Raw genomic sequence first — 17,330 nt, 5'->3', positions numbered from 1 at the left:
GAGGCACAAGTGTTAAAGACTAACAACATACTAAACTGCACTCAGCTATAAATGTTTTTGTGATAAATAAACACATATTAAACTATGTAGTCCTGGCAACCCTGTCAAACTAATTAGTGTCGACCTAGAGTGGACACACAACACATTGCACACATAAACACTACATATAATGATACTCTAAAAAATATCAATGCAACATGAACACCATCAATAATTAATGAAAATGTGTACCTTGCTAGCTGATTTAAACAGTACAACAGTGCATGTTTGTACATTGTAAGTGTCAGTAGGTCATATTTTGAACTGAAATGTAAAAACACTTACTTTCCTCAGCAACATTAGGGTCACCACTGACCCCATCAGGGGCTTCTTCTGCCCATTCTGTGGGTGGTGAAGGCAGCTGGATGGGGGAAGGAGGAGGGATTGGTGAAGGAGGAGGGATGGGGGAAGGAGGCTGGATGGGTGAAGGAGGAGGGTTTGGGGAAGGAGGAGAGATGGGGTAAGGAGGAGGGTTTGGGTATCTAATTTCTGAGGGTGGGTCTGATTGAGAGGGCGAGGGGGGCGGAGAGAATGTTAGGCCAATAGAGGGTGAGGGGGGCTGAGAAGGGGAGTTGGAAGTAGAAGGAGAAGGGGACTGGGAAGGAGGAGAAGGGGTCACAGAAAGAGAAGGAGAGGTGGGCTGAGAAGGGGAGTGGAAAGGGGAGTGGGCCTGGGAAGCTGAGGGGGCCTGGGAAGCTGAGGGGGCCTGGGAAGCTGAGGGGGACTGGGAAGCTGAGGGGGATTGGGAAGTGGAGGGGGAGTGAGAAGGGGAGGGGGATTGGGAAGTGGAGGGGGAGTGAGAAGGGGAAGGGGGCTGAGAAGCTGCCTGATGTGGGCTCACTGGATGTCTTTGCCGTTGTGGTCGTCCTATAATGATATTTGTTGGTAAATTTTATTTGCATGTTAAATTACATACTAAACATTTGTAAATTACACTGTTCTGTTCCATGTAAAAAACACATTTTTTTTTTTTTTTTATTTTAACAACACATTTTAAAATCCTCTTCATGTTGGCCCCAGCAACCAAAATGTTTCAAAAAAATTATTTGGACGCTCATTCCTTAATCTATTCCATTGAGTCATATTGATTGGTCTAGGCAACATCACCAGATCACTATTCAAGCCACCTTATTATATAGACACCACTGATCAAGTTTTTGGGTACAGTTTCCTGCCTGGGTATTAATTCTGTACAACATGCACTTGTTTGGTAACACTTTGACACAGTCAGTACTGTTTGCCCTAACCACACACACTGTCCTATTTTTATAAATTGTTCACTCAGTGTTGCTATTAGCCTACCACTTAGTGTAAATTTGCAAATTTTATGCTATTAATCTTATGTAATGTAACTTACTGCGTGCATGCATTTCCCTGATTTGCTGGCGGATCTCCGCCAACAGTTCAGGAGTCCTCCTGCGGAGATCACTCCATCTCCTCTCCAGCTGGATGATTGTCCGCCTGCTGCGGACGCGAGACCGCAGTAGGTGGCGGACCTCCGCGTAGGCCTCGCGCTTAACCCGATTTGGGATGAAGCGCCCAACGCGGCCTACGCGGCGGTCCATCACCGCAACCAGGACGCGGAGCTCCCGCCTGGTGAAAGGTGCCGCACGCATCATGGCAATGGCGTTTTCCTTATTTGGGCATATATTTATAGTGTCTGTTAGCATGTGATTGGTCCAAAATCTATGCTGTCATTTCTAATAACTTTATTGATCTTTGCAATGCTGGGAAGAGCAGAGTGTTAAATCGCACGAGCGGAAATACGCAGTCGCAGAAGGAATAAAAAAAAAAAAACCCCAACACAAACACAGACACAGACACACACACAGTTTTGTTTAAATTTCGAAACATATCTGTGTACTCACCACAGTTTGTGTGATCATTCAGCTGGACAGTCACAAAGTGGTCAACATTCATTTTAATTTGTTTGTGTGTTTGTTTCAAAAAACATGTTTTTAGGAAACAAAACAAATAAGGACACTATTTAGCAACATAACATTATTATATTTGCAAATAACACATTGTAAGCTTAACCTGTTTACGGATATTTTTTATCAAAAATATTACAGATTCCCACACACCAAAATAATTACACAATGACCTTACAATAGCTTTAAAAAATTCAAAATTACAAAATGAACATAAGCATACTGTGTTTTTTTTGTTAGAATAAAAAAAAACTATACCTGAAATATTCTGCAACAATGCTTGCCCTGACTTGGCTCCCCCTCCGTGTAACACTCCCCCCACCGAAGTGTCGGACAACCCCTGGCTCCTCATCAGGCAATTCCTCTGTCTGAGGAAGCTCTACGCTACTCCTTACCGCGATGTTGTGTAGTATAGCGCACAGGACCACTAGTTTACTTGCCATCTCCGGCGAATACATGATGTCGCCACCAGTGCGGTGGAGCACACGAAACCGGCCTTTAAGGACCCCAATTGTGCGCTCCACCAGCTGCCTAGTGGCAGTAAGCGCGGAGTTAAATGCCGTCTGTGGTCCTGGCCTGGGATTAGGGTAAGGAGTCATGAGCCAGGGGGTGCAAGGATATCCACGGTCTCCTGTTTGATGAGAATAAAAAATTAGAAAGAGTATATTTTGTAAAAATTAGTAATTTTAGGCAAAAAGTAGTGGGCCAACTCACCCAATAACCACATGTCTGCTCGTTGACTTGATCTTAATCTGTGCCATATCCCTGATTGTCTAATGACATACGCATCATGGGAGTTTCCGGGAAACTTTGCATTCAGGGAAAGGATCTGGAGGGATGGCCCACAAACAACCATTACATTCAGAGAATGAAACAGTTTCCTGTTTCTAAAAATTTCTTCATTATGTCTTGGTGGCTGAATAGCTACATGTGTGCCATCCACAACCCCAATAACATGTGGGAAGCGACTACCACCTTCCTCAAATTGCCGCTTCACCACATCTAGGGCACCAACATCCAAAGGCATAGCAATAAATTGCTTCACACGCTTTAGGAAAGCCTGGCAGACACGCCGCAGGACCTTACTGAACTGGCCCTGCGACATGCCAGCCAGGTCTCCAACCACATGCTGATAAGAGCCTGTAGCCAAAAAATGTAACACAGCAAGGAATTGTGTCAATGGTGGTATTGCTGTAGGATACCGAATTGAAGACTCCAGATCACTCTCTATTATGGAGAGAGTGTCTAGGATTAGATGTGGTGGCAGCCTGTATCTACGCACAGCAACATCATCTGGCATCCCAAAAAGTAGGACACGGGGTTGGAAAATTGGTGGCCTAGCACGCCTCCGTTGCCTTGGTTGATGAGGAGCCGGTTGTGGTTGTGGGGCTGGCGGTTGGGGTGGGAGTGCTGCCGTGGGTTGGGGAGGTAGGGCTTCTGCTGCGATAAACACTGACATCACACACTTAAAAAAAATATAACAGATATGTTGAATAAGACAAAAGCAAAGCTCAAAAAATATACAACAAAACATTTTTTTAAAAAGGGGGTGTCAACTTACTGCAGGAGCATAAGACATATTTTCTGTGTTCAATTCAGGATCAAAATGAAAATGATACCAAAAAGGAAAAAAAACAAATTAAAAGTTTGAAACCTACATATTTTAAAATCATTTTAATATAAAAAATAAAAAAAACAATACTCAGAGCATCAAACACATCACAAACACCTACGAAAAATTTAAGCAAAATAGGCTAAAAATAAATTACAAAACAACAACCAAAGTTATCCCTTTAGTAGCTAGTACAGGCAAGAACAGCACTACTTTGCACAACAATCCTTGAAATAAATTTAACATTTATTATCAAGATGGCAGACAAACATAAGCAAAACACTTTGAACAAACACAAACAGGCACCAACACAGGCCAAGGGCACTTACCTGCTCCAAAGAAAACAACAGGCAAATTCGAGTTATAGATCACACTCCTTGAAATCAACAAAAAGGGGTTACTTCACCCAAAAAAAGACACCTACAAGTGAACAAAAATTACAGTAAAAACAACATAGAGACCATTCACACAAACAGGCACCAATACAGGCCAAGGGCACTTACCTGCTCCAAAGAAAACAACAGGCAAATTCGAGTTATAGATCACACTCCTTGAAATCAACAAAAAGGGGTTACTTCACCCAAAAAAAGACACCTACAAGAGAACAAAAATTACAGTAAAAACAACATAGAGACCATTCACACAAACAGGCACCAACACAGGCCAAGGGCACTTACCTGCTCCAAAGAAAACAACAGGCAAATTCGAGTTATAGATCACACTCCTTGAAATCAACAAAAAGGGGTTACTTCACCCAAAAAAAGACACCTACAAGAGAACAAAAATTACAGTAAAAACAACATAGAGACCATTCACACAAACAGGCACCAACACAGGCCAAGGGCACTTACCTGCTCCAAAGAAAACAACAGGCAAATTCGAGTTATAGATTACACTCCTTGAAATCAACAAAAAGGGGTTACTTCACCCAAAAAAAAAACCTACAAGAGAACAAAAATTACAGTAAAAACAACATAGTAACATTAGTCCACAAAACTGCAACACTGAAGCACAGGTTTAGTGTAAAAAATGGACAAACCAAATATATATGTGATAAAAAGAATTACAAATAATCCTCAAAAATATAATTTAAAAAAAAAAATAGGAACAAGACGAATGCACGAATACTCACAAACGGATTTTCGCAAAAATAATGCTATACCGTCTATATTCTAAACGCGAACAAACGGACAAATGTATGCTTGACAATTACTCACTCTGAAAAGCACAATAGCACCTTCACGCACAGCCCAACAAACTCCAAACTGACAAATACAAACTCCAAACTACCAACACTCACAGCGTGCAAAGTAGGCCCTTAAATAAGCAGTGCAATCATTACCAAGATTAACACTGTACACCTGTGTGAATGAACGCCCCGCACGTAGGTATAAATAAGCACACACCTCGGCGTACACACGTCATCGCAAACATGGCTTCTCGTGAGGAAATAGCAGCAGAGATGGCCCGCATTGCAGAGCAGCAGATGGCATTGGCGAAAAAACGCCTAGAGTGCCAGAAGCGGATGTTGGAATACGCCTCTGCGGATTGTGAAGAGGCAGGACCTAGTACTCTGCAAATGTCTGCTTCTGAGCCACAACAATTGAGTGGGGATACCCTGCCACACACACATACTGGACAAACTGAGGAGGAATCAGCATTAGCCACACAAACACAACAGACAGAAGCTGCTAGTGAGGAGGAAGATGGTGAGGAGCAGCAGGAAGAAACCTCACAGGCTACCTCCAGACGTAAGAAAAGACAGCCAGCATTCACTAAGAGGGAGTTGCGTGTCTTGGTCACGCAGGCCATGTCCAAAGTACATAGAGGCCCCAAAAACATGGGTGCTGCTACAAAAGATCGCATCTGGAGGGACATCACACATTCTGTGAATGAAGTTGGCTCTGTCGTCAGAACATCGCAGGAAGTTAGACGACGGTAAGTGCATCTTGCCAGTCCTTTTTCTGTGCTAAGTTGTCTTAAAAATGTAGTGACATGTGATGTTATGTATAGCAAACAGAAGCCGAACATGTGTCCTAGATATTTACATACACAAATAATAATACTCTACTTTGCCCCTCTTTCACAATACATATGTAGGTGGGCCGACTTTAAATCCCGCCTGAAGGCAAAGAGGTCTGCGGAGTGGAATGCCTCAAGGGCTACAGGGGGAGGACCATCTGTCGCTGTGGAGTATACAGACTTGGAGGAGATGGCGATGGCCTGTGTCAGTTATGAGGAGGCACAAGGGGTGTCTAATATGGACACGGACCTGCCTGAGATCCTGACGGGACATGACTTGCCAGGTAAGTTTACACATGTATTTGTCTGCAATTTAAACAGTATTTATAAAATTAAATCTAATTTTTTATTGTACTCTTTTCCCACACATTCTTCTATTTGCTTGCCACAAAACACAGCACAGGGGGATGATCAGTTTGAGTCACAGGAGGGTTATGTGGCTGAGGCTGAGGTGGAGGGACCTAGTGGGTCTGCCAGTGTGGGGCCACAAATCCCACCTCTGCAGGTTCCTACTGGCCCCCCCACCCAACCCTCTGCTATCCCGGAGATCCTGCTTGAAATCGCTAGGTATGGTGAGAGCCTAAATGCGTTTCAAGACGGGATCCTCCGGGAGGTAAGCCAGATAGCTGTCCGGCTCACTGAGCACCGAACCAGTGTTGAGCAAGGTGTTGCTCAACTCTGCCAAGGTCTGGCAGAGATCAGGCAGGGCCAAGAACAACTTGCCTCCTCATTCCAAAGCCTTGCAAATAACATCTTGCAAGGGCTCCAGGCCATCGCTGTCTCCCTTGCCCACAGTGGCAGAGAGCCACCCACATCGGCTCCCTTCCCTGCCCCTGCCCAGGAAGAACAGCCCACTGGGCAGGCCCAACGAAGGTCGCTCCGCAGACCAAGCCAAGAAGAACAGCCTCAGGCAGGGAGAAAAAAAAGAAAGTGATGTCTCTCCAGATGGCCAGCACCCATGTTTTTCATGTTGCCTCTATGTTATTTTGGAGTTGGCTTGTGTGGCCAGAATGGATAACTCCCTCTTAGTGAAATGTATTATTTATGTTTGGAGGTATTGTAGCCTGTGAGTTTTTGGGTATAAACACCAGAGCCATCTTCCTCTTACTAGTGTGCTATGTATAGTTGTGTTTGTGTGGTGGATCCTAATTCTTTCTCAGTTGTGTCCAAATTTTTGTGTGGCAGGGTGTGTAATATGTATTATTTTTGATTACAAATTATAATTTAGTCAGAAGCTGAATTTTGCAGAGTACTAAGTTCTGCTCTATCATTTGTGTCAGTGCCATATGCTTGCTGCTTGGTCCATCTCTGCCTGTGAGACTCACGTGTAGCCATGTTGTTTTCATGTTGTGAAATCTTACTACAGTAATAAAAAAAAATTATTTAAAAATTGTGCAATTTATTCAAGGTAATGCATTAGGTAAATGTTAGTTCCAGAAAAATTAGGTCAGCATATAGACACTTGTGGACCAATCTGCAATTTCTCCCACAAAATTGCATCATCCAACAAATACAGGTATGCTTTGCACCACACTTTAATGTCCATATTAAGTAAACTGACACAACACTTTTTAGATTTATCTATTGATTCATTTAAAACATTGTCAAATATTATAAACAAAAATTAATGTTACATTTCTGACAAAATGAAAGGGTATGCTGCATTATTTGGTTGTGGGTTTCTTTAGCAAAAATGTTGCAGCTTTACATTTAAATGTTTATTTCACTTGTTTGTATTTGTTATTCTTACAAACATTTAAAAAAAAATGTTTACACACCAACTTTAACACTAAAAACAACCTTATTTGGCAGTGTGTGTGATTTATATGTGAGTAGAATAAACATGTAATGTTGGTTCAGACAATTGCTATTTGCTAACTTTCATCTGCGCAGTAATTAGCTAGTAATTGGCCATCAGATGAATGTGCTCTCCAATTAACAGCTAATTACTGCATACACACTTGGTAACAGTACTTTGCAAATGTAGAGTAACTGCAGACCTACTCGGCTGCTGCGTGAAGGTTGCTACGGTTTCCTATGTTAGATTTAACAGCGACAAGGTATAATTGCGAAAAACACGCCCATTGCGAGTTGCATACTCCCACACTGTACGCCCACTTTCACGCCCATGTCGGAGCATTGCGAAGTCTCGCCTCCGCCACGCCTCCGCCACTCCTCGTTTTCGTTTGCCAGTTACGTGTTGGTTTAAATTTGGCAGTTTTGCACTAATGTCGTACGTATGTACTCGCGCATGCGTATTTACGCTTTTGCGCATGCACAGACACTTAGTTTTCGTACATTTGCGATGCGATGAATCTCAGCGACCAACTCGGAATGAGGGCCAATAGCCAAACACGGTAATACCAGCAGGTATAGAAAACACTTTAACATGAACGCGAAGAATATCTCCTTCCGTGCCCGGCTAATGAATATAACAATTTCCTCACTGCAAACTGAAAGATATTATGTGGACGAAGGTACAACGTGTACATCAGCCCAGACGGTGAGTGTACGTTTGAGGAGCAATAATAAAGTTATGCAGATACTGACATGCCTGTGTAGGTGAAAAGAAGGCTCAGTATAAGGAACCATTAGGTTGGATCTGAGATATCAGATTCTGAACGTGGGCCCTCATTCCGAGTTGTTCGCTAGCTAGCTGCTTTTAGCAGCATGATTGCACACGCTAAGCCGCCGCCCTCTGGGAGTGTATCTTAGCTTAGCAGAATTGCGAACGAAAGATTAGCAGAATTACGAATAGAAATTTCTTAGCAGTTTCTGAGTAGCTCAGACTTACTCCTACACTGCGATAAGTTCAGTCAGTTTCGTTCCTGGTTTGACGTCACAAACACACCCAGCGTTCGCCCAGACACTCCCCCATTTCTTCAGACACTCCCGCGTTTTTCCCAGAAACTCCAGCGTTTTTCTGCACACTCCCATAAAACGGCAAGTATCCGCCCAGAAACACCCACTTCCTGTCAATCACACTCCGATCACCTGAACGATGAGAAATCCTCGTTAGGCCGTGAGCAAAATACCAAACTTTTGTGCTAATTTACTTGGCGCAGGCGCACTGCGAACATTGTGCATGCGCAGTTTGCGACTTATCACTCCGCAGCGGAAAAAAATAACGAGTGAACAACTCGGAACGACCCCCCAGGTTCTCTGTCATGTAGAAAATCAGCAGCTTCTGCAGGCGACATGAAATCATAGTGTCTGTCCTTGTCAAACAGGCGCAGCTTGTCGGGGGAAAATTATGGTAAATTTCTGCTTGTCAGCTATCAGATGGCTGCATATAGGAGAAATGGTCTGCATGCTTTGGTTAATTCAGATGAAAAGTCTTTAAATAGCCGTAAATTTTTACCATCCCAATTTAGGACGGGTTGTTGGTTATGATATCTTTACAGAGGTCTTCTATACCCATTAATTGTGGAAAAGTGTGATTCACAAATTGTTCAAGTGAGAGCCCTTTCAGAGACTCAGGCAGGCCAACAATCCTAATATTATTACGCCTGGAGCGATTTTCAATTTCCTCCATTTTATTGATTACTGTATATTGTAATTTTCCTTTTCAAGCATTTTGACTTCACACTGTACATCAGCCAAGTTATGGGCTATAGAGAAAATTCAGTTTCAGTAGTGATGTGCACCGCACATTTTTCGGGTTTCGTGTTTTGGTTTTGGATTCGGTTCCACGGCCGTGTTTTGGATTCGGACGCGTTTTGGCAAAACCTCCCTGAAATTTTTTTGTCGGATTCGGGTGTGTTTTGGATTCAGGTGTTTTTTTCAAAAAACCATCAAAACAGCTTAAATCATAGAATTTGGGGGTCATTTTGATCCCATAGTAGTATTAACCTCAATAACCATAATTTCCACCCATTTTCAGTCTATTCTGAATACCTCACATCTCACAATATTATTTTTAGTCCTAAAATTTGCACCGAGATCGCTGGATGACTAAGCTAAGCGACCCAAGTGGCTGACACAAACACCTGGCCCATCTAGGAGTGGCACTGCAGTGTCAGACAGGATGGCACTTAAAAAAAATAGTCCCCAAACAGCACATGATGCAAAGAAAAAAAGAGGCGCAATGAGGTAGCTGTGTGGCTAAGCTAAGCGACCCAAGTGGCCGACACAAACACCTGGCCCATCTAGGAGTGGCACTGCAGTGCCAGACAGGATGGCAGATTTAAAAAATAGTCCCCAAACAGCACATGATGCAAAGAAAAAAAGAGGTGCACCAAGGTCGCTGGATGGCTAAGCTAAGCGACACAAGTGGCCAACACAAACACCTGGCCCATCTAGGAGTGGCACTGCAGTGTCAGACAGGATGGCACTTCAAAAAAATAGTCCCCAAACAGCACATGATGCAAATAAAAAAAGAGGTGCACCAAGATCGCTGGATGGCTAAGCTAAGCGACACAAGTGGCCGACACAAACACCTGGCCCATCTAGGAGTGGCACTGCAGTGTCAGGCAGGATGGCACTTCAAAAAAATAGTCCCCAAACAGCACATGATGCAAAAAAAAAAAGAGGTGCACCAAGGTCGCTGGATGGCTAAGCTAAGCGACCCAAGTGGCCAACACAAACACCTGGCCTATCTAGGAGTGGCACTGCAGTGTCAGACAGGATGGCAGATTTAAAAAATAGTCCCCAGACAGCACATGATGCAAAGAAAAAAAGAGGTGCACCAAGGTCTCTGGATGGCTAAGCTAAGCGACACAAGTGGCCGACACAAACACATGGCTCATCTAGGAGTGGCACTGCAGTGTCAAGCAGGATGGCACTTCAAAAAAATAGTCCCCAAACAGCACATGATGCAAAGAAAAAAAGAGGCACAATGAGGTAGCTGTGTGACTAAGCTAAGCGACCCAAGTGGCCGACACAAACACCTGGCCCATCTAGGAGTGGCACTGCAGTTTTCTAGCGAGAGGATGAGTGCTTCCATCCTTATGTGAATCTGAACCACTAGCCATGAACATAGGCCAGGGCCTCAGCCGTTCCTTGCCACTCCGTGTCGTAAATGGCATATTGGCAAGTTTACGCTTCTCCTCAGACGCTTTTAATTTAGATTTTTGGGTCATTTTACTGAACTTTTGTGTTTTGGATTTTACATGCTCTCTACTATGACATTGGGCATCGGCCTTGGCAGACGACGTTGATGGCATTTCATCGTCTCGGCCATGACTAGTGGCAGCAGCTTCAGCACGAGGTGGAAGTGGATCTTGATCTTTCCCTATTTTACCCTCCACATTTTTGTTCTCCATTTTTTAATGTGTGGAATTATATGCCAGTATCAATAGCAATAACCTACTACTATATATACTGCGCAAAACTGAAATGCACCACAGGTATGGATGGATAGTATACTTGACGACATAGAGGTAGGTAGAGCAGTGGCCTTCTGTACCGTACTGCTATATATTATATACTGGTGGTCAGCAAACTGTGCAAAACTGAAATGCACCACAGGTATGGATGGATAGTATACTTGACGACACAGAGGTAGGTAGAGCAGTGGCCTTCTGTACCGTACTGCTATATATGATATACTGGTGGTCAGCAAACTGTGCAAAACTGAAATGCCCCACAGGTATGGATGAATAGTATACTTGACGACACAGAGGTAGGTAGAGCAGTGGTCTTCTGTACCGTACTGCTATATATTATATACTGGTGGTCAGCAAAATTATGCACTGTACTCCTACTATATACTACAATGCAGCACAGATATGGGGCATTTTTCAGGCAGAGAACGTATAATACTGGTGGTCACTGGTCAGCAAAACTCTGCACTGTACTCCTCCTATATAATACTGGTGGTCCCCAGTCCCCACAATAAAGCAGTGTGAGCACAGATATATGCAGCACACTGAGCACAGATATGGAGCGTTTTTCAGGCAGAGAACGTATAATACTGGTGGTCACTGGTCAGCAAAACTCTGCACTGTACTCCTCCTATATAATACTGCTGGTCCCCAGTCCCCACAATAAAGCAGTGAGCACAGATATTTGCAGCCACCTGAATAAAACTGAGAGGACGCCAGCCACGTCCTCTCACTATCATTTCCAATGCATGAGTAAAAAATGGCGGCGACGCGCGGCTCCTTATATAGAATCCGAATCTCGCGAGAATACGACCGCGGGATGATGACGTTCGGGCGCGCTCGGGTTAACCGAGCAAGGCGGGAGGATCCGAGTCTGCCTCGGACCCGTGTAAAAAGGGTGAAGTTCGGGGGGGTTCAGATTCCGACGAACCGAACCCGCTCATCACTAGTTTTCAGCAGTGGAAACATGCATGTTAACTGCTGTTACTGTGTGGTAATGTCACTTACCGCCTTGGTGAGCAGCAGCCCTACAGTGGAAGTAATGGCATCCACTAAATATCTATATGTGAAAGCTGACTCATTGCCAATGGGAGAAGGTATTATCAGTGTCCTGTGTGTCTGTAGCAGACTTCCTAGATGCAGGGGAGACAGCGTGCACCTCCATGTCCAGCACCATGACAGAGTCCGCTCCCTTCTTCACCTGCCGCAGCGCCTGTTGCTGGGAGCACAGCGGCTGCAAGAAGGTAACATATTTATCCATCCCTGGGTATGTGGTAGTCGAGGAGACCGAATGTGGGAGGAATGGAGGCTAATGCAGCTGTGGAAAGTGTCACAAAGGCCAGGCACGGAGTGGAGCAGTGAGACAGAGCTGCTCACTCCATGCACCCGGAACCGGAAGTGACCTAGTAGGGCCTCTTTAATAGCAGACATGTGAAGATTCATTTGTTCCTCATGCCCAGACAATATAACCTGCATGGGCATACGATAATGTATATGATGAACCTGGATTCACAAGAGAGCATGTCTAATGAGAAGTATGCGGGCTGTATGTGGGTGCTTAAAGGTGTTGCCACTTAGTAGAAATTTGCAAGTGGCATACTGGGATTTGTAACAACCTTTTTTCTTACTGACTGATCTTTTGTCAGAACCTGTAATGTCAGTGTGGACAAGGTGATCTTTGAAGTTGCGTTCTCGGCTATAGCATGTCATAGGCCATACTTGATTAAAACTTGGTAGGTCTTTGTCTGTTGGCACAATAGGTCACAGAGCTTTGCTAGCCATGGGGATGACTGGACCGAAGGTGTCAAATGTTGTAATCCATGGAAAAGTGTCCATTTGAATATTTTTGATAGTCGATTGTAATAAACTATTAAACTATTGCCATCCAAAGACAGAACCTTGGCTTTAGTTTGGAACAGCATGTTCTCAGAATTTTAGCAGTATCTTATTCATTTGTGCTGGCAGTTGTGTGTAATCACTACATATGTGGGCTGTCCTTAACATCTGTGAGAAAGGAAGGCCTTTCTTTAACAGTGGTGGATGGTGACTGCTGGCCATTAGCAATGTGTTCCGATGTGTATTTTTGTGGTGTATTGATGTGGAAGAATCCGGTTAGATAACCGGAAAGATACATCTAGAAAAGCAATAGTATCAGCGCTCCATTTGTATGCACATTTAATGGGAGAATCCATAGCATCTTTGCCTTCCATGATTGTTTCAAAAAGAGTGGACCCCCCTGTTTCAGAGGCTTCCCATATATATATATATATATATATATATATGTATATATATATATATACAGTAGAGAGAGAGAGAGAGAGAGAGAGAGAAAGAGAGAGGGGGAGTGAGAGATAATGAGAGAGAGGGAAAGAGAGATAATGAGAGAGAGAGAGAGGGAGAGAGAGAGAGAGTATATATAGTTATGTGGTTCAGTAAGTAAGGTAACAAAACCTCTCATGTGTGTTATGTTCTCTATTTCATTTAAGGGGTGTATGTACTATGCCTTGGAGAGAAATAAAGTGGTCTGAGATAAAGTACCAGCCGATCAGCTCCTAACTGCAATGTTACAGGTTGTGTTTGAAAAATGACAATTGGGAGCTAGCTTGCTGGTACTTTATCTCTGTCCACTTTATCTCTCTCCAATGCTTAGTAAATAGACCTCATTTTTCATCCGGCCAGAGCAGGTAGAACACTGCTTCCCGTCACAACCATTAGACTGCGCCTCACATCAGTCATACTGTCCCAACATCAGTTGTAAGATGGCAGGGCTGGCAGAAACTTGATCAAATATTGAGGGGCGTAGTGTGATCAGATTTCTGCATCTAACGGGTACATCAACAACCAGGGCTGCCAAGAGAAATTCTGGGCCCCAGTACAACAACTTTCTGGGCCCCAGTGCCCCCCCTGGAGGTGGTGTGACCACAGCATGCTGGGGGCATGTCAAGCACATCTGAAGCACCCACTCACAGGAGCATGGCATGCCTCCCAGCCAGGGCAGTGGAGAGCCTTTCTTTGCCACCATGTCCTTTTCATGGGGCATGGCCTAATCACAGGAGGCATGACCATGCACTCTTAGCAAAAAAATACAGAAAAAATATATATTTTAAGCACTTTCCTTGACACATTGCAGACCAGCATACAGCAGCGTGTGCTGGGCTTAGAAGAAAAGCTGCAGCTACTGCCTCAAGGTATGAGTGTGTGTGTGTGTGTGTGTGTGTGTGGGGGGGGGGGGGGGGGGCACCTGGGTCCCTCCATCCGCCCTGGGCCCAGGGAATTTGTACCCTCCCCACCTCTCTTGGCACCACTGTCAACAACTAAAATTCATCCCTAACTAGTCAAGGTATATAGTGGTAACGTGATGTCATGGAGACAGGTTTGTGTTTGGTGCACTGTCTTTGATAATAGTAAGGCGGACGTTCAAGATAAGCAGTGAAGCACTGCCACACCAAACCTGTTTATGTGACATGACATTATCGCTGTACACCTCAACAAGTTGGCGATGAATTTCAGCTGCTGATGTGCCCTTCAGATGCAGGAATAAGATCACATTATGCAGCTCAATGTTTGACCATGCTTCTGACAGCCCTGCTATCTTACAACTGATGCATACTTGCCTACCTGACCCTCTCCATGAGGGAGAAAATACTCTGTTCCTGGACTTTCCTGGTAATGTATGATTGCCATCACCTGTGGTGAAACACCTTTCTTATCAATTAACTAGCTCACCACAGGTGATGGCAATCATACATTACCAGGAAAGTCCAGGAACAGAGTATTTTCTCCCTCATGGAGAGGGTCAGGTAGGCAAGTATGAACTGATGTTGGCACAGTATGACTGATTTGTTGCCCACCAAACTTATCTAGGCGCTAGTGAACATTTAATAGTTTGTTTGTAATAACTCATCTATTGATAAATAAACCAAGCAGCAATTCAGTCTAGCTATGTCTGTGTACACACAGCTCAATTAGTAGCAGCTGATACTAGTTGCACTAAAAACATACAATTTACTAGTGACTTTGGTGGTCATTCCGAGTTGATCTCAGCCAGCAACTTTTTGCTGCTGGTGCGATCAACTAGTCCACGCCTATGGGGGAGTGTATTTTAGCTTAGCAGGGCTGATAACGCTTGTGCAGCCCTGCTAAGCTAAAAAAGTTTTGTGTAAAAGAAGACTAGCCCTAGACCTGCTTACCCTGTGCAACGGCTCCAGCGATGCAGGTCCCGACTTTGACGTCAGACATCCGCCCTCCGTTCTTCTGACCATGCCAGCGTTTTCTCCACCACTCCCCGAAAACGGCCGCCAATGGTCTGGGGATGCCCAGGAATGTCTTCTTTCTGTCAATCTTCATGCGCATTTCGGACCCGTTGGCACAGCAGCAACAAACCGCTGCGTGCGAACGGATCGGAATGACCCCCATTATTCACTAATAGATTCCAGGTGCATAAATGACTGAGACCACATCAATACAATCAAGGGCCCTCATTCCGAGTTGTTCGCTCGTTCTTTTTCATCGCATCGCAGTGAAAATCCGCTTAGTACGCATGCGCAAAGTTCGCACTGCGACTGCGCCAAGTAACTTTACTATGAAGAAAGTATTTTTACTCACGGCTTTTTCTTCGCTCCGGCGATCGTAATGTGATTGACAGGAAATGGGTGTTACTGGGCGGAAACACGCCGTTTCAGGGGCGTGTGGCTGAAAACGCTACCGTTTCCGGAAAAAACGCAGGAGTGGCCGGAGAAACGGTGGGAGTGCCTGGGCGAACGCTGGGTGTGTTTGTGACGTCAACCAGGAACGACAAGCACTGATCTGATCGCACAGGCAGAGTAAGTCTGGAGCTACTCAGAAACTGCTAAGTAGTTAGTAATCGCAATATTGCGAATACATCGGTCGCAATTTTAAGAAGCTAAGATTCACTCCCAGTAGGCGGCGGCTTAGCGTGTGTAACTCTGCTAAATTCGCCTTGCGACCGATCAACTCGGAATGAGGGCCAATGTGTATATATATATATATACAAATAGAAAATTCAGCACTCACCATAGCAAGCCCACTTGTCCTCACAACATCAATAAATAAATTATGGGGGTTTAGTTAGTGAATTGGCCAATGCACGGAAGCCTGCATACCGCTCGCCAAGGTACCCCACCTTCATGCAGGTTCTACACTATCACAAAGCCTTAAAAATTGGTGAGTGCTGAATTTTCTATTTGTATGTATTTGGTTAGGTGGCCATGGGCTGTATGCACCCACCCTATGAGTGGTGAGTGCAGATACTGCACCCCACTTCTGGGGTGGCGAGTGCTGTGGTTTTCTATATTTGTTTATATATATATATATATATGTATATATATATATATATATATATATATATCTTCATATAAACGTTTTATAATACTTGATATAAACAAACATTTAGTATCACTTAAAAAGAAAAAATCAATAAACGGCATCCAGTGATATGGTATAAAAATATTATAAAAATATTAGCCACGTGACTTTTTTGTGTCTGTTTTGGACACAACCATAATGTAAAAAAGTCCTCATTAGATTAATTATGTCCCCAAAGCTGTAAACTTTGTATCTTAATGATGATCCAGTGTGATACAATGTATCCTAAAAAGGAAACAATCAACCGTGTGTCCACTTGTTCTGTACTCACCTGCTTCCGCTTTCTATACCGTTCGATTCACTGCTCCCAAATATATGTGCCCAGATGTGGGAGATATTTGTAGCTGTAATATTCAATGTTGAAAGAGTTATCCTCTGGCGGGAGTGTACGGTGAGCAGCCGTACCTGTGAACCGCTCCGCTGTTGTCTGGGGCATGCGCGTCTCCCAGCGGTGAGCTCCAGCCACCGGAGATTGCTCCTGTGCTGGGGCCGCGTCCGACCCTAACACTCCTGTCCAGCTGTCAGCTCCAGTCCCGGATTCTCCTTCATGATTGGCGTCTCTGGCGTGCCGTGTCCGAATATCAATCATGAGTGCAGGAGGGTTTGTAGAATAAGGTCAGCGTATAGACAGGTGTCCGCAGCAGATGTGTAAGTCCTTTTGGGAGTGTAGGGTAAATCTCTAACATGTTTCGCACCCTTGGGTGCTTCCTCATAGAGTGATACCCCCAGTATCTTCAGAAACTCCTTATTTCCCAACCTTTCCAATTGGACTGGATGCTTTTATTGAATTAAACGGTATAGAAAGCGGAGGCAGGTGAGCACAGAATAAGTGGACACACGGTTGATTGTTTCCTTTTTAGGATACATTGTATCACATTGGATCATCATTAAGATACAAAGTTTACAGCTTTGGGGACATAATTCATTAAATGAGGACTTTTTTACATTATGGTTGTGTCTAAAACAGACACAAAAAAAGTCACGTGGCTAATATTTTATACCATATCACTGGATGCC

The 17,330-nt window shown here is 44.1% G+C and overlaps 1 protein-coding gene across 1 annotated transcript; it reads right to left on the bottom strand.

Annotated features, from left to right (window-relative positions):
* Positions 1–826: 826 nt before the first annotated feature.
* On the bottom strand, positions 827–3,227 carry LOC134943536 (putative nuclease HARBI1). The gene is made up of 4 exons (XM_063932325.1): positions 2,685–3,227; positions 2,229–2,601; positions 1,908–1,929; positions 827–906 (listed from the first exon to the last, which is right to left on the bottom strand). The coding sequence occupies exons 1-3, from the start codon at positions 3,073–3,075 to the stop codon at positions 1,926–1,928; spliced, it is 768 nt and encodes a 255-aa protein (XP_063788395.1). The 5' UTR covers positions 3,076–3,227; the 3' UTR covers positions 827–906; positions 1,908–1,925.
* Positions 3,228–17,330: the final 14,103 nt, after the last annotated feature.

Source organism: Pseudophryne corroboree, chromosome 7, assembly GCF_028390025.1.
Source record: "Pseudophryne corroboree isolate aPseCor3 chromosome 7, aPseCor3.hap2, whole genome shotgun sequence".
Taxonomy (NCBI): Eukaryota; Metazoa; Chordata; class Amphibia; order Anura; family Myobatrachidae; genus Pseudophryne; species Pseudophryne corroboree.
Note: the sequence above shows the minus strand (reverse complement) of the source record. Positions and strands in the feature narration are given on the sequence as shown.

Coding starts and splice junctions, on each gene's coding strand:
- LOC134943536 (XM_063932325.1), bottom strand. CDS start 3,075: ATGTCGCAGGGCCAGTTCAGTAAGGTCCTGCGGCGTGTCTGCCAGGCT. Junction 2,602..2,684: donor AGCAGACATGTGGTTATTGG/GTGAGTTGGCCC, acceptor CTCATCAAACAG/GAGACCGTGGATATCCTTGC.